The sequence below is a fragment of the Pteronotus mesoamericanus genome, unplaced genomic scaffold (assembly GCF_021234165.1).
Source record: "Pteronotus mesoamericanus isolate MK-2021 breed Mesoamerican mustached bat unplaced genomic scaffold, CSHL_Meso_final scaffold_174, whole genome shotgun sequence".
In the NCBI taxonomy this organism is placed as follows: Eukaryota; Metazoa; Chordata; class Mammalia; order Chiroptera; family Mormoopidae; genus Pteronotus; species Pteronotus mesoamericanus.
The window spans coordinates 16436947-16461470 of NW_026555309.1; the positions used below are offsets into that span (position 1 = coordinate 16436947).

General features: G+C 39.0%; 2 protein-coding genes across 4 annotated transcripts in view; one reads left to right on the plus strand and one right to left on the minus strand.

Annotated features, from left to right (window-relative positions):
- Positions 1–1853: 1853 nt before the first annotated feature.
- Positions 1854–23263, minus strand: MTERF3 (mitochondrial transcription termination factor 3). 2 transcript variants are annotated; one of them, XM_054590293.1, is made up of 9 exons: positions 23149–23263; positions 21196–21266; positions 17720–18053; positions 16366–16518; positions 11886–12075; positions 7594–7741; positions 7180–7251; positions 5868–6029; positions 1854–2127 (listed from the first exon to the last, which is right to left on the minus strand). In XM_054590293.1, exons 3-9 carry the CDS (start codon positions 18036–18038, stop codon positions 1933–1935), a joined length of 1239 nt encoding a protein of 412 aa, XP_054446268.1. In that variant the 5' UTR covers positions 18039–18053; positions 21196–21266; positions 23149–23263; the 3' UTR covers positions 1854–1932. The 2 variants fall into 2 exon arrangements, with proteins under 2 accessions (XP_054446268.1, XP_054446267.1); XM_054590292.1 differs by lacking the exon at positions 21196–21266.
- Positions 23264–23560: 297 nt separating this feature from the next.
- The window catches only part of PTDSS1 (phosphatidylserine synthase 1), a 63847-nt gene continuing 62883 nt past the window's right edge, over positions 23561–24524 (plus strand). For both annotated transcript variants that reach the window (XM_054590294.1, XM_054590295.1), the window contains exon 1: positions 23561–23869. In XM_054590294.1, the coding sequence (XP_054446269.1) occupies positions 23691–23869 (179 nt within the window). In that variant the 5' untranslated portion in view covers positions 23561–23690. The remainder of the gene's footprint in view (positions 23870–24524) is intronic.

A 24524-nucleotide genomic window follows, 5' to 3' on the forward strand; every position in this document is an offset into this window, starting at 1 on the left:
TGGTGATTCAGAAATGATTTTTGGTTTCCCTCCTAGCACACGGTGTAACTGCACTTCGCTCAACGCTTAGGGCTAGGCGTGGCCATGTGATGGTTTGGCCAAGAATCATGCGAGAAGTTTCTAAGAGCAATTTTCTGCATTTCTCTTCTGTAGACTGACTATGCTCAACATGGTGGAGGCGCCATCAACCTCAATCACTAAAGATGATAGAGAGCAAAGCCTTTTTTGGTCACAAATTGGACAAGTATGGTTAACTTTGGTGGCTTTAAATCATTTGAAGTTTTAGGACTATTCAGTACAGCACCACAGCTAGCCTATTCTGACATGAATAGGTTGTTAATAAAGGCAAAATGAAGTCTCAGCCATAGAAAGACCCGGCAGGATGGTCGTGCTTTTTATCCCAGCTGTAGCTTCTTCCTTGTGTCCTGTTTATTGATCTCATCCATTAGAGAACTCCATGGAGACACAGGTCTCTGGCACACCTTACTGCATTCTAGGAACTCCAATGCTGAGCAAATGAATAAAATACTTAACAGGAAGGCCACTATGCTTGGCCCTGACCAATCACAAATTTAGTTTCTCATGAGGTTTCAGAATCCAACACACCACAAAATACTGGTGCACAACAAACTATCCTCAAAGTTACTGGTGTAAAACACTACTGTTTCTACCAAGTCTGAATTCAACTGGGTAGTCCTGCTCCATGTGGTATCTGCTGAGGCTGGAATATCCAAGGTAGCCTAGTCACTCTCATGTCTGGTGCTCAGTTGGCATCACTTAAAACAGCTGTGATTTGGCCAGGAATCTCCACCAAGAGGTTTAGACTTGATGTGCAAGTGGTTATCAAGCAGAGGCTTGATAGTATCCCTTGGCAAAATCACATTGGCTCAGGTTCATCCTGGAGGAAACTATATGAGTGCAGATACCAGGTGTGGGTCCCTAGGGACCCCTGGTGTTAACATTCTACTCAATCTTGAGATGCTAAGGCAGATAATTGAAGTCATGATGCCTCATTTTCCAAATAATCAGTCTCAGAAGTTAAATCATTTGCCCATGATTACATATCTAAACTGTAACTGTAAAAAAAAAAAAGTATGAATTCATGTAATCTTTGCACACAGGCACTGTCAAGTTTGTTATGACCTTTTATTATGTCTTACTGCCGCCTACTTATCCTTCAAACTACTTTCCTCCTTATCCCTTTTCCTTTCCTAATTCTCAGCAGCCACCTGTGGGTGACTTTGAATATTCATGCTTGGCAAGACAAGAGGGTAGATAGTCCAAAACTGCATGTGTTTTGTAGCATTATCTAAGTGAGTAGTAGGTATTAGATAAATAACAGTATGCTCCAGAAATTCGTTTAACATTTCAAGAAAATACAGCTGTCTTGTGATGAAACGTTTGAAAGACCTGTAACTCTAAGAGGAAAATCCTCTGCTTTCTCATCTTCACCAGAATGACAACATGCCAGCCTACATGTAGTAAACCGACTCTCTCTCTAAGCTTGCTATATTGTTAGTCAAGGCTGCCCAACCTCCAGGCCCCAGATCGGTAAGGGTCTGAGCCGATCAGGAATCCGGCCACACATCAGGAGGTGAGCTGGAATGCAATGTGTTTGAATCATCCTAGAGCCATCTCCCCATACCTGGTCTGTGGAAAAATTGTCTTCCATGAAACTGGTGCCTGGTGCCAAAAAGGCCGTGGACCACTTTGTTAGTTTTTCCCTTCTCCAGAAGGAAGAAAATGATTGAGTCAAAGAATTAAGCCACTAGGAACTTTTAAGAAAGATTTACCAGAAGTGTACCCAAATTTACAATACCAAGAAAGTGTTTCCAATATCAATTGAGGCTTGTGGCATTTATTTTGAAGAACAGCATATTAATTTATTCATATTTACATTTACTTTACATGATTACATTTTAACATCAAAAACTAAAGAGTTTTTAAGAATCTTTCAAAGTCCTGTACTGAGGCTTTGGCAATCTCTTCACAAAATATTTCATCAGGCATTGATACCAATCTGTCCAAAGAGATGTAGTTAGGTTTTGCGGGATCATACTGTGCTCTTCCTAAGTAGGTGAGAAACAAATGTCTTTCTTTGACTTTAAACAATCTTGTATTAAATACCTACAAAAGAAAAGAAGTTAAAACAAATTGTGCACTGAAGTATGAACTATTAAAATGTTTATATGGCTATATATAAAGTATTGACTGCATGCTCTATGAATATGGTAAGTGCCCAGGGTTTAAACCTTATACGTTCCAATAAGAAATTTTGATTAAAAAGGGACTCAAAACTCACAGAGCAATTACTTAAAAAAAAATTAAGGGCTACATTGTAGGCAAAAATATTGACTAATCAATTTAGAGACATGGGAGAAGATGTTAAAAAAGCAAATCCTCAGGCTCCATCCCAAACCTACTTAATCAGAAACTTTGAGAGTGAGGCCCAGAAGTCCTCCACATGATTCATTCAGTCACCTGCCAAGTTTGAGAACCAAAGATAAAGGTCAAGTTCTATGGCATCAAAAAATGTGTAAGATTTCATAATCTGTGACGCTTCCCTACTTTCTTTGTTTTTCCCTCAAATTCCTGCTCATATCAAAATGAAATTAACCTGGCCTCCAGGGGAGCAACTAGGGAAGAGTATACATCTTTCCCACTGCAGGGTGAAAACTGCTGAGGAGGAGAGTAGCAGCAACTTTAAAAAGGAATCAGAAACAGGCTAAGTCCCTACAGCCAGCTTCAAGGAAGAAGGAAGAATTGGGAGATCTAGCCAGGCTGGAAAGAGAGCCCTAAGATGAAGGGGCAGATACCTGTGAGGGGCCCTGGCGAGGCCCAAATGAACCGCATTCAGTATCATGTCTCAGGTTCTTCTCTTGACTATATTTCAGGTGCACTGGGAACACCCCACATTGCACATAACCCCTAGGAGTCATTCATGTTCAAGTGGAAACAACGTAATGGATCACTTGGAAAGGACGTATGTAAAACAACTGTTGAAAACCAAACTACAGTGACCAAAAACAAGTATAGTGTTCTAACTTAACATGGGATTGGCCTGCTTTTGAACATCTTTTTTTCTCTGAGAAAACAAATTACAAGGTGTTCTGCCTTCATTTTGATAACTAAATTCCCATTACTGCTCATAAAAATGTAGGGAGCTTCCGGATGTATTTCTTTAGAACAGTGATTTTCAACTGGTGTGTTGCAAGAATTTTAAAACATGCAATACCTGACTATTTGGTCAAGGTCACCAACCTCTTTTCCCTTAGATTGCCAAATTTAAAAAAAAAAAAAAAATCCAATACAACAGTAACCGTTTGGTGTGAATGAATCAACACTATATTTTTTGGTCAGATCAGCAAAAAGTATAATATATTTTTTGGTGTGCAGCAGAATTTTATAATTAGCTTATGTGTGCCATGAGGTGAAAAGAGTTGAAAACTGCTGCTTCAGAAGCAGGACTCTTTTGCACTGACTCTTGGCTTACAAAATTATCAAACAACATCCAAACAAGACCACAAAGAACTCTGAAGCTCCCAACTATTCATTATAAATTTCCTAAATATGACATTTGAAAGCATTTATATAATTTATGACCAGTATGATGTTACTTCTCTAATGGTTGAAGGTTACTTTCTTACCTGAGATTTGGGTGATCTTTCCAATCCAAAAGCCATAGCTCAGGTTGGATTTTGGGTTTTTTCTTTCTTTTTTTGATTGTTAACCACCAAGGGCCACTTTGCCATTGGCAGAAAAATTTTGTTCTCTTAATGATACTTTAAGTTATCAGGGATTAAAACAAAAGCCCAGCCTGAGAATCAGGGAGTCCCTATTGTCCTAACGCAGACTCCAGTTCTGCCTTCAGAGAAGCCCACAGTGCGAGAGAAGAAACAAGGATTTACGGGCTCCTGAATATAACACCTCTCCTTAACTAGTGATTTCCTCACGCCATTCCCCTACTGCTTTTGTTATACATTACCATCCATGATCCAGCCTTGAAATGACTAAATTAACCATACCTATTAAGTTATAATTGTTTCCCATTTTCAGAAATCATAAAATAGATGTGCCAATAATAATTATTTGCTAGAGAAAATTAGTTTCACACCAGAATTTTTAAAGCGCCTGCCAAAAAATTTCAAGTCTATATAAGTTCCCTCACAGCTTATTGTCAGTTGATGTATTTTTCCATTAATAAGTTGGTTTTTTTTATTTTCCAGCAATACTACCTGGGTCCCTAGAGTCTTAAGAGTCTCAGTAGGGAAGCCACAGTTCTACAACGGGGCTTTCCAGAACCTAGAGTCTGTGGTGCCTAAAACCTGTGTTTATAAATGTGATTTTAATGCATCTGCTCATGTTCATAGTTTCCACTACTTGTAAAGCTTCTGTCCATCTTTGAGACCCCACTCATTCTACTGACAACTCAAATGTCACTTCTTACAGTGGCAGCAAATCCTAGTTAGGAGCACAGTTTTTAAACTCAACTGCCAAAGTTCTAATCCCAGCCCCTTGTTACCTGGGTAAACTTAGACAAGCTATTAAATCTCTTTATGGTTACTTTCTTCATTTTTAAGAAAGGGATAATAATAATACCTAGTTCACGTGGTTACTGTGAAGATGGAATGAATTAATACAAGTAAAGCAGTAAAGGCAGGCCTGGCACACAGTAAGCATTCAATAGCTGTTATTATTTCTATGATTTTCCTACCTCTTCTAAATGAAATTACCTATATAAGACATATGCTTAAGTCTCTAACTTTATGTAAAGCTATTACATTTTTAAAACCCACCTTCCATGTTAGATTACAAATTCCACAAGAATACAGGCCATGTCTGATTGATTTTTGTATCCTCAAATCAAATCAAATCCTCTTATCGTGCTTTAACTGTCACTGGATTATCTACGAACCCTGGGAAAAACCAGGTGCTACTGCTTTTTAGTTGAAGATTACTTACTTCACAATTGTCCCGTATGCCACATTTGCACCACTGCAGGCTTCTAACACATTTTATAATGAATACATATCCATTTGATGAAACAGAAAAATTTCTCTGCTAAGGACCCATTCATAGTGAAATATGATAGGTGAATAAACATTGCTATTTGTGAAAGAATTGGACCAAATGCAAACTAGTTCTGAGAGTTATATTAAAGTCATATTTCTTTTGCCCATCTTTATATAAAGAACACATGTAGCAAATGGAGAAGGATCACGTTGATAAAATTCAATCTTCCATTTATCCAATGAATACTTACTCTAATCACATGGCAAATAGGAAAGGATAACTTTGATGAAATGCAATCATTTATTTGTTCAACAAATATTTACCTAGTGCCAACTAATTGCTAAGTAGAGTTCCAGGCACTGGGAATTCAGCAGTGTATATTAATAAAACAAGATCTCTGCTTTCAAAGAGTTACAATACGGCTTGTTAATTAATGGATTTAGATAGACTTCAAAAAAAAAGTGTGCATAACACCGAAAGGACCTTTGAGGGAAGTGATCCATTTCAGCTTCAAATGGAATAAAACATAAAAGAGGATACATTAGATTCCAACAGACCTAACAAGGATCAGGTGAGAAGTATAAGGAACTAGATTCATCACTTATTTCTCCTCTGGAGATGAACATGTGTGCCCTAGAAGTTGTAAACTTTTCAAAAACTGTCTCTCCCTCTACTGTTTTGCCCAAAAAAGATGGGCAAAAGAAATATGACTTTTACACAGCTCTCAGAATTCAACTGCACTGGTCCAATTCCTTCACACACAGCAAGGCATTTTCCCAAGTGAAGAGCACCATGTGAGCGAGCAGCTCCAGACGGAGGGCAAGGGTAGCCCTGACAGAGAGCATGTGCATTACCTGTGGGAACCTGACAATGATGTGGTGGGGAACACTCATCACGTTGTGCACATAATCGAAAATCTCCGTCAGTTTCCTTTTATTTGCAGTTAACATCTTTGGGATTTTGGTGATCATATGTTGAATCTCATTATGTTTAAAACCTAGTTCAAGACGATAAACCTAAAAGAAAGGAGAGTTGCTATAAATCATGAGTAGAAAGTTATCTTGGTACTATGCCAGAGGACACACCAATTCTCTTAAAATTTAAACTAAGGACATTAAAATCTGGAGAGCGCTGTGCCAATGCACTCAAGGGATCCTAGCTTGCTGTTTCTGGGGTGACCTGAATTTCAAACTCCTCTCCTGAGAATGAGCTACTCACAGCAAGGTGATCATCAAGAGGACACAAAAGGAGTTATCACAACTACGAGAGAATGGCGGTGGGCCCCGGAGACCTGGCCGGGCTATCGTCATGGGCCCCACGACACAGACCCGCCGTGAGATTTTCAGAGTGCTTTTTGAGCCTCTGCTCCCAAGTGTTATCTGAAAAAGTACATGTCAAAATTCCAGACGAAGATGAAAGCACTGAACATCCAAATGTGGGTTCAGTCCTGTATGTGGTCAGGAGCCTCTGCGTCCCCACCAATCCTCTGTGCGAGCCGTCCCCCACTAGACTGGAAGCTCCATGATAGCAGGGACTCTCTCCCCAGCATCATGTGTGGGTAGATGCTCAAAAAATTTTTTTATAACTGAATGTAAAACACTTTAAGCATCTCAGAAAATAGGCCTTAGATAAAAGTTTCATCAACTACTACCACAGCTTTATGTACTAACTAGTCAGCTGCCCTTGGCTCTATGCTATTCTCTAGGCAAAAAATCAGTGAGGAATGTCTGGTATGTTTGGTGAGAGATGTGACAATTGGTACAGAGGCTAAGAAAGTGACATGGCCACTGCTCTCTTCCCAGAAGTATTCTGTATCCAGCCTCTAAAACTCATCTCCCACCTGGGTGACGCAGGCAGACTCTCATCCTGGCGATGGAAGCAGTTTTCAGTGACCACCCAGACACCTCATCCACCCTCGGATGACAGGCATCCATGTCTGCGAGGTGACTTACTCATGCAACACCTGGGGAACACGTGAAAAAAATACTACCAACTAGAACAAACTGCTGGCTAGGTATTTGCAATATTATTTTCTGTTTTCATCTTTTTAGAAATAACTTCACTTATCATAAATTTTTTTTAAATGACAATTGCAAAATTTATCCTTTTCAGGATTAAAACACTTAAAGAAAAAGCTGATTTCACAAAAGCTTAAAGCCATCCTACCTTCATATTTTCTTTCACGGGCTCCAGACTTCCAGTTAGTAGCCTTGGGAGACGAACTACCAGATCTCTAGTCTGTAGTTATAAAACAATATGTTATTACTATATGTGCATATCCAAGCAGTTTGGAAAACCAAAGCATTAATAGAAACAGAAAACTAAAAACCCTAAAATGATCCAGTCAGAGAAGTGTTAGGAAGCCCATAAATACTTAATACTTTAAGCATAAACCCATAAAAACGTTAATACTGTTTGAGGAAAAAAAATTTAAGGAAATGATTTGATGGAATATCATAAAATAACACAGCTATATGTTTAACCTAGCACCCTTATTCATACCTATTAGAAATATGAGATTTAACAGTTACTAAATGTAGCTGACATGGAAATATATAAATTCTACCCCCCTCTTTTTACCTTCTTCACACTAAGTTCAAGTTCTTTCTGAAAAAATCCCAATCTGTTATCCAGTCTTTCCACCGAAAAATTCAGCAAAAACGGCGCATTTCTGACCATCTGTGCGATATCTGCCTTACTGAAATTTTTTGACTGTAGATAAGCCACTCTGAAGAAACAAAGATAAACATGCATGATAAACTTTTACTAGTGGCATTCTATGTTCCAAAATAACTACTTTTTTTGTGTGTGTTTTTTAAAGGCTCCCACACCAGAGAGAAAGAGCGAGCGCACAAGCGATTAAAGAAAAAAACATTCTACAGTAATTGGCCAAATATGGTTAAATCAAGCATCTGTTGAATTATTAGAATGGTTTCCATTTACACTTAAAAACAGGAAATAATTCCCTTTTCAGTTAATCTGACTTATTTTGTTACTTGGTAGGGAAAAAAAGATTCTTTAAAAAATTTTTTTGGCCTAAGAATAGAAAATACAAAATAATAAAATAGATTCAGAATTTCTTTTACAAAGACAGACTCTCAAGAATGAGAGGAAATTTTTTATTGTAGTACATTTACTGAGCATGTATTTTCATAACTAATTTTTACTTCAGTCTTTCAATATGTATTCTGTTAACAATGAAGAAATTTCTGTTAAGTTTCTGGAAACCAAAGTAGGACAGAGAAATATAGAAAGTCTGACTATAAAATAATATTGATTTTCAAAAGTCTATAAACATAGTAAAGCCAGTTTTATTGAATGTCTAAAACACTCCAAGACATTATCTTGTTTAATTCTTACCAGAAAAACAAACAAACCTGCGAACTAGGTAAAATGTCCATATTACATTTGAATAAAACATAGATCCAGAGAATTTAAATAACTTGTAAGACTACCAACTAATTAATGACAAAGTTGAGATTTCACCTAAGTTTTATGACTACCTTTAACACCTATGATATTTTTATACTATGTAGCAGACCTTCTACTTTATATTCAAATGACTATTACTTCTTCAAGCAGTCCCTTAAAATCAAAAAAAGAAAAAACTGATAAATTTAACTACATTGAAATTTAAAATTCAAGGCAAGAAAACAGCATCCATAAGCCAAAGATAAGTGACAAATCTGGAGAAAATATTCACAACATGCCACAGGGAAAGAACAAATTTTCTTAATAGATAAAAGAATGCTTACAAAAAAAAATAGACACATAAAATATGCTCCAAACATTTGATGCTCAAAACATTTCAAAAACAACAAATGAGGCATAAAATATTTTATCTATAAAATGAACTGAAATCAAGTTTGATAACACTGTTTTAGTGGGAACAACAGGGCAACGGCACTTCTGTACACTGTTGGTGGGAGTGCAAACTGGTAAACAGCCACCTATATGATGGACAACTTGTCAGTGCCTATTAAAATTACAAATGCACACACACTCTGACCTAATAATTGCCCCAGACATACACCAATATGTATGGAATGACATATGTACAAGGAGAGTCACCGCAGCCGCACTGAAACAGTAACGGCTGTAAACAACCACCACGTTTACGGATATGGGACTCGACGGATCCAAAATATGAACTGGTGAAAAAATGAATAGGGAGCACCAAAGCAAAGTTATCTCCAACACAGAGCTAAAGTACGGAGGTGGGATGTGGAATGGTATGTATAAATGCTACCAGTTGTATGTGTGCTCGTGTGTGTGTGTATACATAGATATACATATATGCTGGTATATGATAGAACATTCTTAGCAGGTTGAACAAAAAACTTAACAGTTGCTGCCTCTATAGGTGGGACTTAGAAGGATGATGAAGGATGGGAGTAAGGTAGAAAGGAGGATGACTTTTTGTGTGTGTGGCAGCAAGGATCAATATCTGATTAAAATATCAAAATTTGTCCACATTGTGATACTTTTTCCAATAAAATATTAACATATAAGGCAAAACCAGAAAAAATAATTTTGATGCCGATTATTCATTTGAAAATTCTTACAAAGACTCAAAAAACTTTTTTATACATTTAAAATTTTCCTCATTAAAACAAGTACATGAAATCAATGCTGGTACAGAAATTCTAGAAAATAAGAACACTGTACATATACCAGAGCTAGAAGCTAAGTTCAATTACATAAATCTTACTTTTTCATTGTATATTCTTTTTTAATTTTTTACTTTTAAAGATTTTACTTATTTAATTTTTAGAGAGCGGGAAAGAGAGGGAGAGAAACATCGCTTGGTTACCTCTCATATGTGCCTTGAACTGGGACCAAACCCACAAGCCAAGCATGTGCCCTGACTGGGAATTGAACCAGCAACCTTTCACTTCGTGCGATGATGCCCACTCAACTGAGCCACATCAGTAAGAGCTCATTGTATATCCTTTTGAGTACGTGTGGATAAATTACCTATTAAAAAATTCAGAGTAATTTAAAAAATGCTCCACAGTTTGTCAGCCAGGTTTAGGAACCATCAGACTACTATCTGTATGAGAATACCTGTTAGTTGTCAGGAGCCTGTGTAACTTAAACTCCTTTTAAGCTTAAGTTTCCTTCACAGAATTAAATATACAGACAGTATGGTGTCGACTCTGGAGTTAGACTAACTTTTGAATCCCAGGCCTGCCATTTACACTAGCTATGTAATCTTGAGCAAATCATTTAACCTCTCTGTGCCTCCCCTATGAAATGGGGTATTAATAATAGTACTACAGCAGGAAGCCTCTGTAATGGCCCCCAATGATCCCCACCTCCTGGTATGCATGCTTTCTCAGAATTAATCTTGAGCAGTAAGGGTACGTTGGTTTTTGAATGGGAGGGAATTAGTGTTCCAGACAGCCAGGAGAAGCAGATCTGGATGTGCCAGACTGAGTTCCCTAGAATCATTCTTACTATCCCCTGCACTACAGTGCAAGGCCCATGAAGGGAAGGAACATGACTGTCTTATATCACTTAGAGACTAGCTCACTGCTTTGCAAGAAGGGCTCAAATTGTTCAATATAAGGAACGTGATGTTTTCTTTTGTTTTTTCCTAATTCAGAAAAAAAAGGCCATTAAACTAGGAAGAACTGCAAAGCTCTCTGATTGTAGTGAGGCTCAATATTAGCATGAGGCTAGTCTGGGGGGGAAGAGTACAGGCAGGCCAGCCAGGAGGCAGCTGCAGTGGTCCCGGTGTGAAGTGATGAAGACCTGAGGTAAAGCATTTGAAGTGAAGATTAAGAAATACAATGACTGACTTGAGAGATATAAATAGGTAAAACTGAGCCGTGACTGGAATGGCCCGGTAAGATTGAATGTCAGCCTGTGAACCAAAGGGTTGCAGGTTTGATTCCCAGTCAGGACACATGCCTGGGTCACAGGCTGGGTCCCCAGTTGGGGGCATGTGAGAGGCAACCGATTAATGTATCTCTTGCACATCAATGTCTTTCTCTCTCTCTCTTTCCCTTCCCTTCTCTTTCTAAAAATAAATAAACATTTTAAAATAAAAAGGTAAAATTGATAGAGTGAGGTGGTTTTTAGGTGTAGATACTAGAAGAGTAGCCCTAATTCACACCAGTATTTCTGACTTGGGCAACAGGCGACAGTGCTCTCAGCCAGTGACGCTGGGAATGCGGGAAAGTGACTTAGGTGGGAGGTGGGAGTGATGATGGATTCAAAGTGTGAACTTACTGACAGGGACTCTGCTTTGTTCTCTGTGGGATGTTCCCAATAGATAAGATGCCTAGCAGAAGGCTTATCTCACAGAGCAGTACTATCCCACTGTATTGATAGCCCAGAGCCAATAAATTCTTTGAATGTTGAATGACGCACAAAAGTGTTTACAGAAGTGCTGTTGAAAGATGAGAGAAAGGAACAACCAAAATAGCCAACTTACGGGAATGATAAATTATACAATAACCTGCCAAGAGGATGTCAAGTGTTTAACATCAAAAACTGACCAGTAACAAACACAAAAGTCCAGACTTTGTTAACTTTACGCGTATTCTCAGATAATCCTGCCATTTGTTAATTGATTAAAAAACAAACAAAACTTATTCCAGTTTCCAAAGAGAAACAGGTAAGTGACTCAGCAAGAAGTTTTTACATTTTTGTTTTCACATAAAAATAATAATGGGCCATTGAATAGAATAAAAACTGTTTTAGAGTTTTAATTTTGATCAAAGAAGGTCCAAACAAAACAATTACATTCTTGTTCATTAGCTCAGTTGATCCTTGTGCAGTTAAGTCTTAAAAAAATAACTTACACGTAAATTTTCTTCATAATCACTTCTTGGGTTAAATGAGAATCACTCCAAAACACCTACCTGGTCTTAAGATTTTCAAGATCTTCAGAGAAAATAGCATAATTTTTAGTCAGGAATGTTCCCAGTTGGTTATCCTCTATACCCAAATCTTTAAGAAACAGGAGTAGTTGCTTAATGTCTTTTTCAAAATCCAGTCTCAGAAGGAGATTGGCTGCATCTGGATGTTTTTCTATCTTGGACAAGTTCACTCCTATAATAAATTACAAACACTGTTTGAAGAAAACTGCTTAGCTCAGTCATTAAACTTCATACATAGGAGCTCAAGAAATTTGTGATGGAGACTAACAACCTCTTTGAAGGAGTTGAGAGAGGTCAAAAGAAACTTCAAAATACTTTTAAACTAAATTCGTTGCAGAAATAAAAATAAATTAAGATGAAAATACAGTCATATACAGTCATTCCCAAGCCACATACAGAGAAAAACAGTGAATCTGAGGCTAAATTTCCACCTAAAACAAATTCACTAATACTAGGATCATCACCATTATCTATGGTTTCTTGAATATTGTTTGAAGAGTGCTTATAGGCCCTAATGAGCTCCACAGTAATCACTTAACTGGTAATTCTGTAGGGTAACGAACCATGTGAATAAACAGTTAGTTTCTTTGAAGTTTTGTTTTTATAATTTCCTTAGTTATAAGCATTGCTTTAAAAAATGCTCATGATCCCCTCCACAGAAGGAATAAAAATGGCCCTATATCTTACTCATCACTGTCATCTCCATGTCTTCAGCACAGAGCCTTGAAGGAGCTCAAGAAATGTCTGTGTGAAAACAGGTGAACATATACAGCCTTCAAGTACACCACAAAGCAGGAAGTATACAACCTTTCACTTTCACATATTCTTAAAATCTTAGGTAATCTAAGTAAATTAGACAAGACAGGAAAGAATAAAAAGGGGAAACATCAAGTTGTTATTTCAAATCATTCTTTGGTTATGGATATAATTAGATAACAGCACTAATTAGGCAGACCATCAAAGTAACCTGTAATTCAAAATTCTCATTAAAACTGAGCACTTCATTCTCTCATTTTTTCTTTTATTTGATTAAAAAAATTAAACATGAATAGGAAAGGCCTATTCCTTATCATTAGAGTAAACATTTGAAGATAATGTAAAAGCTTTTTAGACTCAAATTTAATATTCATTAACATATCTCATCAGATTAAAAATAACTCTCAAACTGATTTCTAGATGGAACTTTACAGTCTTAAATATAAAAGCAACGAATTAAAACATTCTTTGTTTAATGGTGTCCACAACTAGAAAAAATTCTAATTCCATATTGTTAGATCCAAATATAATTCTAAACTCAAAATTTTGGATATTAAACAGGTATTGCTATAAGATGGTTGAAAAAAGAAAACCAGATTATAGACACCCAGAATGAAGACCAGACACAGATCCAAGGCGAGCTAAAAATCCGGCACACAACAAGGAAGGCAGTCACGTCAGGAGGGGGAAAGGACTCCTCCTGAGAATATAACGGGGCCACTTGTGAAATTAAGAATTCCTTCTTTATCTGGTATGAAAACTAATTTCACATAAATAAATGTATATCAACTTTGAAATTACTAGAAGAAAACACAGAATTTAATTAATAATATAAAGTTTGACTACATATAAATATGAAATCTATGTATAGCTTTCTATATGGTAATATTTGCATAGAAAAAAGTCTGGAAAGCTACTCAACAAATTGGTAATGATGGTGACCTTTGGAACAGTGGGCGTGCACATGTAGAGAGGGTAAGAGTTTTTTCTTTTGTAATATCTGTCCTTTTAATAACTCGATGTAATTCTTTTGTAATTTAAAATATTAAAAGAAAAATAAATAAAAATTCTGAGTGGATAGATAAGCGTATTAGAAACCAGTTCCAAAAACCTGGGCTAAATGGGGGAAGGAATGCTTTAAAAAGAACATAAAGGGTTCAGACTTTAAATTTAACTAAATATTACCGCTTACATGCGCTCCAGTGCCTTGCTCAGTGGGGGCTGTCACACCCTGACTGTGCTGAAGCAGGAATCCTGAAGAGCTGCTTTTTAACAGCAATATGAGAGCAGAATCTCACCAGGAGGGCACACTGCTGGCAGCACCAATCGCTTGGGCTTACTTACAATTTCATCAACTTGTAAATATAGTCACTGAGTGCCTACAATGGACCAGGCACTCTGGTAGGCACTGGGGATGTAGACAATGAATCATAAATACAGGAATCTAACTTGTAGGCGACCATGGTCTAAGTGGGCTTTATCCCATCAGTTCAGTAACTACAGATACTACTGCTCTGTTCACTTACTGTTATACAAATTTACTGTATCAAGCAGGGTCTGGCGGGCAAAAGAAATTGCCCTGGAAAGTTCAAATGAAAACAACTTTAATGAAGGAGCTCTATACAGTGGTGTGGGCAGAATTAAGAAAACAAACAAGCACACCCCTAGAGTTAAAGAGACAGGGAGAAAAAGTATTACCCAGACCCACAGGGAGTTGGAAGTGATGGAGAAAGGGATTCTCAGTCAGATCTGTTGTCATGGAGGAGGCAGTAACATGGCCCAAAGCAGCAATGGAACAGGGGAAAGCTGCCTCCACCCGCCTTCCCTCTTCTCCCGCAGGTGCCGCCCACTGGCTCAAGCAGCCCAGAAGCCAGCTGGCAAAGGAACCCTGGTGCACAGACGTTAGTCTCCTGGGATGTAGACTGGGCAGAGGAAGGCAGAAAACAGATGTGGGAAACAAAGAGAGCAGCATCAGATCACTAGGGTCCTCAAAAACACTGCCTAACAATGCGATCATGGTTCCTCTACGGTAGGGTCATTTAGGTTACCTCTAAGATGTGCTGTGGCAGTATCAGCATACTGATGTAGGAACGGCTGGCACATATTCCACAGCTCTAAGTATATTGTAAATTATTTAAAGGTAGGGACCATGTCATTTGATCTTGTCTTACTCAGAACTCCTATCACAAGGCTGGGAAAGCTGTACTCGGAGGAAGGAGACCGGCTCCCTTCCTTGCAGCAGACGTCCTCTTTCTCTCCCCATTGAACCTAAAGAACACTTTATTTGTATCTCTTACATGGGACTTATCACTTTCATCCTCGCATTTGAGTTATTCTTGTATACATGTATTGAGATGCTCATAAAGACTCGAAGCTTCTTGAGAAGAATCCTCGATACATTTGGGTCACTTGTACAAGGACAGATGAGTAAACAGTTGCAATGTTATTAGTGCTAGGATCGAATCAAGGAGGGGGTGAGCCTAGAGGAGGATCACTCTGTTTGAAAGGTCAGGGAAGATATTTTAGAAGTTACTTGACCTGAATTAAGTTCTCTAGTGGACCAAGCTGGCCAACCAAAAGAAGGGTGTCAAGCAATGAAGCTAAAAAGGTAAATGGGGGATCAGGAAGAGCTTTGAAGTCATGGGAAAGCTTTGAAGGATTTCAAGTAGGTCACTGACATAGTCAGATTTACATTTTAGAAAGAGCACTAACATCAGAGAGATTATCAGGGCAATATTGCTGATAAGAAGACTATCAAGTTAGAAAACTCCTAAATTTTCAGTAAAAAATGAGAACCTGAACTGAGGCAGTGACTAGAGTGAGAGAAGCAGATGGATTGGAGCGATAACCCCTTAACTTAACCTGTCCTCCCAATCCTCCAGGAGAAAGGTTTATCATCTGGGAAAATCAAGTAAGAGAGGTGCCAGACCCAGAGACAATGGAAAAAGCAGAAGGTTGCAGGAAGGCGCTAGACTGAAAATAAGAGGACTAAGTACAAGTTCATAGTGAGATCCCTTGGCGGCCTTTAACTATCCAGGTCTCAGCACATCTCTGTCAACAAGCACATCTCTGACAACCCAAATCAGGAGGAGAGTAGGCTCCAGGAGGAAGGCTAGGGGTAGTAGGGCAATGGAACAAATATGCCATCTGATAGGGTTAACTGTGAGAAAAACTGCCTTGAGCGGTCACCAGAAGGTGTGGGAAAATGGCCCCGAAGGAATAAAGAAAACTAATCAAATGAAAAACAATTATTAACCTTGGAAAGAGGAAAAGTTTGACAGGAAGGAAAACAATCAACATACACTTCCTGGAGAGCAGTGAGCAATATTTAGCCATCATGTAATCACTGACTAATGATTTATCTAAAACCTGTTAATGTAACTATATTGGAAGAATTGAAGAGAATAAGGAAAAAATATGTGTGTATATACAACAGATCAAGTGATATCTGAAACTGGTGAACCAAGCAGCAGCACTATAAATAACTAAAAAACTGATAAAGGTTCAACACAAACAGAAAGAGCTTCCTGATGGAATGTCAGGAAGGGTGAAGCGCGGAGTGCGGTTTTCCACTAGAAGCCTTTTACGCTATTTGACTTCTGTTCATGTGTATGTATTACTTTGATAAAGATTATAAACTCTTCATTTAAACAAAGTAAAAAGAGAAATGAAGAGGACGCTCAAGCAGTACTTGCAGGTCACTTACCTAGAAGCACTAACTTCTGCAGGGTCTCCGAATGATCCACATAGTCTCGAAGTGTGAATGAAGCCGGGGGCAATGGAGGGGCTGCAATAATCTGAACAGCCTCCTCCTCAGAAATTGGCTGCAATGGAGACAATGGAGGCACATCGTCCAGTCCTTGGAAGCCAGCCATGTGGAGAGAAGCAAGTTATCGCTCCAATCTGTACACTCAAAGCTATTTCTAGAAAAACATTTCAACTTCTTCCATAGTTTGCTTATTTTTAAAATCTTAGGATCATTTCAGGATCCAAGACCAAATATTCTCTACTTTCTAATAGGAAAGGTTAAAACTCTTTAGAGATCAGCTACTCTTCCTCCAACATAAGAAATGTCTTAATAAATTTCTATTCCATTAGGATGAAGCCTGTAGAAAATCCCTTCCCCTTTCCTTCACTTTAATCAATAGTTTGGAATGCTAAAGACCAACTGACCTTCAAGGACATCTAGAGAAAGAGATGGAATCTTTCTCAAAAAGATTCATAGCTTGTTAACTTGGCCAATGATATAACATATTCTACCAGCCTGAATTGTATGGGTTAAAGCAATCATCACATTCTGAAATGTCTTTACTTTGATTCTGTAGTCCTTTGCTAAGTGACTCTAGTACAGCCTTGATTCTGAGGTTTTGTTTCATCTTAAATCAAACCCAGTATGGGAGATACTGGAAAATACAACCTACCTTAAGCTAAGGAATCAGGACTATCTTTTTTTTTTTTGCCTCTAGCCTCTATTCTTTCTCATTTCTTACGGCCAGCCTCTCTTCCTAGCCCCCAACTCCCCTTCCCCGCATTGTCTTTCATACTCTACTTAACCTAAGTCTCATTTGCAATGAAATATCCTTATGTAGAAATATTCCTAGAATAGGAAGCACAGGAGGGAGAGGACTGACTAAAAAGTGACACAAGGAAGCTTTTGGGGGTGATGTAACTGTTGTACTGATTGACCGGGGTAGTCATTACAAATCTGAAAGCATATGTCAAAATTCGTAAAACTGTAGATCCAAAAAGGATGAATCTTTCTTCATGTTATTACTACACCCTAATAAACCTGATTATCAGGGGAAAAAATGAAAATCTAACTAAAGTATGTAGAAAACAAATGTTTTTATATAGCTATAAAATAATTCTATACATATTAACCTACAAGCTTTTTATCTTAGAATTAAAAGAGAGTTATAATAGAAATAAATAAATAGAACTGGCATTTTTATTTTTCTTGCCTGGCACAAAGTATGACTTGAAATGGGCTATCAATATAAACAGGTAGCTTATTCAAACTAGTAAAGTGGAAAGGGACTTTTCTGAAAGTTCAGAATTACCTTCTAGAGACAGCTCAGAATCAAAGTTGGGTATCTTTTGTGGCTGCTCATTCACGGAAGGAAGCACAGTGCTTTCGGCAGAGTTAATCTCTTGTTTGGTCGACTGGGAACTATTATTCCATATGGAGGAAGTCCTATAAGTCTTAAATCCCCACTGGAGAAAGCAATTGTGAGAGGACATCTGAGGCTGAGCAGAAAATCCACGCAGCAATGTTTTTCCTGGTCTCTGAAAATGATTTCCAAGTTGTGTAGCGGTAATGAAGCTATTCAGTCTAATCGAGCTGAACCACCTGGGTATCTGTTGGGCTGTGAGGGCCATTTTTCTTGAAATAGCCTACAGAGAATATTTATAACCATTAAAAACAGAGAAGTGTACTTTACTTAAATGTTTAAAACAACATTCAAACAATAAAAAGATAAATTGAAAACTCTGTTATAATCAAAAGGTATTAAATAAATTTAGATGACTAAAGTAGTTAGATGTTTCTTAAGCACAAGAAAAGTCAACAACAAGGCAGTCACATTTACAAACCAAAAGACAGGAACTTGTGAACTTGAAAAACAGATATGCTTTACAATTTAAAACTAAAAAACAAAACCATTAGTGGAAAAAAAATATTTAAAACAAAAATCTGTAAATGTTCAAATTACAGCTGAACTGAATAATCTGTTCATTTAATAATTTAAGGTGATACAATTGAGCGCTCTTAAAATTTGCTTTGAAGGACATTTAAGAAACAGATTATTGATCAAAACATTGAATTATTCAAATGTATTTTTTGTATATACAGCTGACCCTCAAACAAAATGGGGAGTTAAGGGCACCACGCCCCTCTAACCTGCAATTGAAAATCTATGTATAAGTTTTGACTCCTCCAAAACCTAACTACTAATAGTCAACTATTGAACAGAAGAAGCCTTATCAATAACATAAACAGTTGATAAACAAATACTTTGTATGTTATATGTTTCATATAGTGTAGTCTTACAATAAAGTTAGAGATGAAAATGTTATCAAGAAAGTCGTAAGGAAAATATATTTACAGTACTATACTGTATTTATCAATAGCACAAGTTTACACAATGAACTGTCAGTATGTCTTCCATGAAACAAAACACTGTCGATGTTATATGTATTACCAACACCAGATATCAAAAATAAAAAGATAACATGAAAAAGAAATTTGCATTTATTAACAGGTATAACAATTGATGCATTAATAACAAAGAAGCACCAATATAATTGCTTTATGGTTACTGATTTGCCTAATGTAATCAATATGATTGTTTTGCTATGATACCCTGTACACTAATGAAAAATGGTTATAAATTTTTATGGCATACAGTATTAGTCATGTTTATAAGGCAGTGTTGGAAACACTGTTAACATTCTTTAAAATAACCACTTACCTGTGATGATATTCAATTTCTATAATCTTTGGAGGGAGGGAGGGGGAGGGGAGATACTTTATGGTAATGTAATTCTTGGAAGGCAAAGTTATAAAACAGTGAGAAAACTAACACATTATTAATTTTATATTAAATATTATCCATCTTATAGCTATGTAAGGATAGGCTAGCTACTCCCACATGAGTCTTACAATGTTCTACATGATGAATACTTAGGCAATGATGATAAAACAAAAATGTCTCATACAGTTATTGTCAGTTATCAGATTTTCACACAAAGACACACATACACAAGAGGTAAGTTTATTAATTGTATGGCATGAAGATTATTTACTATGCATCAGGTGGAAGTGGAGCATCATAAAGGTCTTCCTCCTCACTATCTTCATGTTGAGGAGCTGAGAAGGAGGAAGAGGGGTTGGTTTTGCTGCCTCAGGGGTAGCAGATGCTGAAGAGGTGGGGAAGGTGGAAGGGAGGCAGGCACATTGCCTCCCTTTATGGAAATGTCATAATTTCTGTCTGACAATATTACTTTTTCATCTCTAAGATTCTTTCCACACAGTACCAATCCTTCTTCCACTGTTTAGTTTCAGTGCCCACATCACAGAAGGGTCCATGTCATAAAAGAAGTCCAAAGCAGTCTTGAGTCATCAAAACCTTTCTGCTGGGTTGTCTAATGCGTGTTTGGTTTCTGGCACTGCTTCTTCTACATCTCCTTCCTCCTTGTCTGGCACTGGTTCAGACGCACTCATCTCCATTAAGTCATCTTCGGTTAATTCTTCCTGTGTGGTGTCTATTAGCTCTTGAATCTCTCCAAGGTCCGTATCTTGAAACCTTTTAGCCTCCCTCTCTTCCTTATCAATAAATGTGCTTTGTGGCGCTTTTTTCCCCCCCAGGACACTTTCACCTGCACTAAAAACCTGTTCAGGCAGATAATCTTTCTCCTCAATTATTTCCTTAATGACGTCTAGGAGCTCATCTGCTGCCCCTTGGTCAGAAGGTGCTTCTGTTATCTTGACACTGTTAAAGCCAAACCTCTTTCCAAAATTATCAAACCATCCTTTGCTGGCATTAAATTCTCCAGTTTCGGATCCTTCATCTACCTTTTGCATTGTTGTATAATAAATTGCCTTTCTTCAAATCACATTAGAGTCCATAGGGTATGTCTTTCTTATAGCAATCCTGAACTCACATAAAAGCTACATTTTCAATATGAGGTAAACAGGTATTTTGCAAAAAGTGTAATGTTTTTGCACCTGCTAGCGCAGCTGCAGCAAATGCTTCATGAATTTCCTTTTCTTTTTTTGCAATGGTCCTTATGCTGGATTCATTTATCTTCAAATGCCCAGCAGCTGCAGATCTCAGTTTACAGTACATATTAAGCAATCCAGCTTCTTCGTGTAATGCCCTGACTTGCCTCTGGTTCTTAGGAGCACTTCCAGCATCACTGTGGCATCACTGCGGGCCCCGTGGTGTTACTCATTTGTGGTATTGCACTAAACACAATGCAATACACAACTTACTGGAGAGGAACTGCCCAAGTAAAGACGATTAGTGTCACAAAGTGGGTGTTTTAAGTGGGTACTAGCAACACTTGAGTTCACCACAACAGCAACAGTGGCTATGAAATTATTACAGAATATACCACAGTGAATTTCATGCAGTTATACTTAATACTTCATCTTACATTTGTTCATATTTCTCTTGACTGTGACAGCAAATGCTACTATGAACAGTCTGTAAGCATTATCCATGCAAGTGTTGATGTTTTAGCTTTTTATAACAGATTTCTGTATATTTCATTGTAGTAAATGATTAAACAGACTAGTATCTATATGTATATTTTATGCATTCATGACATAGCTAACTTTTTCTTAATTTTTCACTATTTCTAGGCTATGTGGCTTGTTTCCAAGTTTCTTCAAATTGTAACAAATCTCCAAAAATGTTTCCAATATATTTATTGAAAAAAATCTGCATATAAGTGGACCTGTGCAGTTCAAACCCGTGTTGTTAAAGGGTCAATTGTACACTCATCACAAAACAAAAAACAGGAATAAACCTACTGTGTCTTAAATGGATCATCAAAGAATTATCACTGCTATCTAGAAGGTTGCTTCTTGCTTCATCCTCAGGGCTGTGAAATATCAAAACAGAATTGAACAAAACCAGCTTTGTCAAATACCATTTGTAGAAAAAAAAAAAAGAGTTGACTCTTTTCAAAGAGTCTAGTTTTCAAAAAAAGTCAAAACTAGAAATTGAAGAGAAATATGTTAGCAACCAGCAATGAATACATGTATTATTTATGATAGAAAAACAGTTGCTTTTATGAAGGTTTTTATAAGAAAAGGCTGATAAATGCCTGGAAGGAGGAAGGAATATGAAGGAATTTATATTTAGCCAGCTTAATTAGAAAAGTAAATTTGATGCATATATAATTTCACTAATAAGTTAATACACAGAAAACACAACCTGGAGTTCTGCATATGGAAAATGCTCCACAAATATTACTGAGATTGTTATTATTATTATTTACACAACCAAATATAAGTGAATTGAACATAACTCTGCTTTGTTTTTCTATGTACTGGAATTCAGCTTGTTTTATTCTCTGAATGGGCCAAATACTTCGGAGCCTAACCTTCTCTTGGAGATTTTCACAGTTGACCATTGAATAATTTGGAGGTTAGGGGCACCGACCGCGGTGCAGCGGTCAACCTGGGTATAACCAAGTTCACTTTCCGCATTTGCAGATTCCCAATCACAAATCGAAAACGCTTGTTAGTTTAGAGAAGTTTCCTGAAAGGGATTTTAAAAAGTGAAACTCGTACTATCATTCTGAAATATTTTTAAAAAGCAATAAGCATGCACAATGGCCTGTGACATAGACGATTTTTGTTAAATTTTGTTTGGAAATGAGTCTCCAAACCTGCCAAGTTTTCCCTCAAACCTGTAACATTCATTCTCTGCACAGCAAGGTCATAAGGCACTAAACTGAAAGCCAGAAGACCTCAATCAGGCTATCTTGGCAAGACAGAGTTTCCTGAGGTGGCCTAGAAAAATGTCTGGCCCATGATGGGGTTCAATAACCATTTTTTAAATAACAAATTTTTTTAAAAGGTTACAGGTACAAGAAGATGATTCATTCTTAAGGTCCCTATTAGGTGTAAAATGTTCTGACATTAAGTTTATCTAAGAATATCCTCCTACTTCAAAGCAAACTTCTGAAATTCCAATCTCACTCTGCAGCCTTTCCAGTCTCAAATTAATAATCCTCCCAACAAGACAGATGAGCTTTAGAATTCCATTCATAGTCATTAAAACACCTTTATGTATACAATTCATGTTTATCCTTCTATTTTTATTTGCAAGCGCACTAACTTTTCTACATCATTTCACTTCTGAGTATCTGTTCCTTCAGGAGAGTAGGGTCTCAACTCTGGATTCACTCTCTCAGTGACTATCTCCCATTAGCCTTGCACTGTGTGTTGGACTGAAATAAATCAATTGCAACAAAGGCTAACCCATTTGCCTACAGCAGGTATTTGCGTATGTGCATAAAAGACCTACTCAGTGATAGCAACCTTCTAACATGACTCTTTCATCAGGAATATTTTTTTTTTTAAAAAAAGCGTCAAAGAATTCTTTGCTTCATTAAAACATCATATCCTTCTCCAATGTGTGACTTAGTACTTCACTAGGGATAGGAGTTGGCATTGAAATGCTGTTCAAGATTTCTACCTCTGTAAGGCTAACAACAGAGGAAACGGGGCTGAAAAGACGGCTTCGTAAGCAAACCCTCCCTAGGCCATTTTAATCCACTTCTGTTATCACACCGAACTTCCGCGTCCTTCGGTTAACGCTTTAGTAAGCACGGTTTTGGTCTCATCACCCTCGCTTTTGCCGTGAAGACCTAAAGGCCAAGAGGCCCTGGGACCGACTCCGCCTAGATACTCGTGGGTGCACACCAAAACCCTGGCCGGGACAGCGCCCTTGCGCTCAAGCAGCTTTCGCTTTACCTGTGGCGAGGCCTAGCTAGGTCTTGCGGTTCGTTTCGCAGTGACAGTCGGGGTAGCGGGGCCGTCCGTGCAGTCCCACTACGCCGCACTCTTGCTCGTCCGCCCGCCGCGCCGGCGCCCCAGTGCAGCCTCGCCCACGTGGGCTGCGGCGGGAGTGGGCGAGACCACCTGGGAGGCAGCGCGGGGGGAGAGCAAGCGACATGTGGGGAGGAAAGCGGGCCAGGACCCACAGTTTCCCTTCTCCCGTTCGCCCCTTCCCTTAAGCATCGTCCTGGGGGAATCTGAAGACACTAAGACAGTACAGAGATGCCTCTCGCAAAAACGATAGCTGGGACACGGCCGGCAGCGGCCCCTGCCCGAAGCGGCGTTGGCGGTGACGCGACCCCGCCCTCCTGCGCTGGTCGGTCTTTCGGCTCTCAGCTAGTGCTCCGCGCCAGACCCCGTCCCGCCGTTCGGCCTCCCTCTCGCTGCGGCTCGTCACCTCCGGGGTCCCAGCCTCCACGGGCCGGGGCCGCCGCCGCCGCAGGACGGGGAGGCGGGCCATGGCGTCCTGCGTGGGGAGCAGGACCCTGAGCAAAGATGATGTGAACTACAAGATGCATTTCCGGATGATCAACGAGCAGCAAGTGGAAGACATCACCATCGACTTCTTCTACCGGCCGCACACCATCACTCTGCTCAGCTTCACCATCGTCAGCCTCATGTACTTCGCCTTTACCAGGTGAGGCGGGCCCAGCCGCGCGGGGGGCGCGCCCTTGGGCCAAGGGAAGCAAGGGACGGGAGGCGTTGTAGGGGAGCGTGGCCCGGGGTGGCTCCTCGTGAGGAAGTGGGCTGGCTCTCCTCGTACACACTCTCACACGCAGACCCACCGCCCACACTGCTCCTCACCCGCCCGGTGTGTAGCAGAACACCCATCCCTTGCTGCCCCCCTGCACCTGCGTTGGCCCCTACCCTCCAGTCCCCGGCCCCGCCCTTGTCTATATCATCTCTCCCCATACAGAATCTCAAGCTACCTCGGAACACTTGCGGGGCATCTAGCACAAGTGCCCCCTCTCCTACCTCACTCAGCATCGCTCCCCATTCACATCACGACACCGGCCCCCTCCTCTCCAGTCCGCGTTTCTACCCAGCGCATCGCATGAATCATCTCGTATGCATCACTTTCAGAGCATACCAGTACACACTGACAACACCACAGTCCACAGCGTCTCCACGCACCAGGCCCAGGCCACAACCCAGATCCCTTCCCGTGGAACTCCTCCAGTATTCGGACGACCCCCCCCCCCCCCCGCCTCCCCGCCCATGCAAAAAAAATGCACCTATGAGGTTTTCATATGCGCTGCACACAAATCAGCTAGCATAACCCTTCCCTAGCG

What these genes read in the sequence shown, in the direction of transcription:
- MTERF3 (XM_054590292.1), bottom strand. Translation starts at nt 18,038, where the DNA reads ATGGCCCTCACAGCCCAACAGATACCCAGGTGGTTCAGCTCGATTAGA. An exon ending in TTCTGAGCTGTCTCTAGAAG is followed by an intron (nt 16,519 to 17,719) that starts GTAATTCTGAAC and finishes CTGGCTTCCAAG; the next exon opens with GACTGGACGATGTGCCTCCA. An exon ending in TCATTGTCAGGTTCCCACAG is followed by an intron (nt 2,128 to 5,867) that starts GTAATGCACATG and finishes TTTCTTTTGTAG; the next exon opens with GTATTTAATACAAGATTGTT.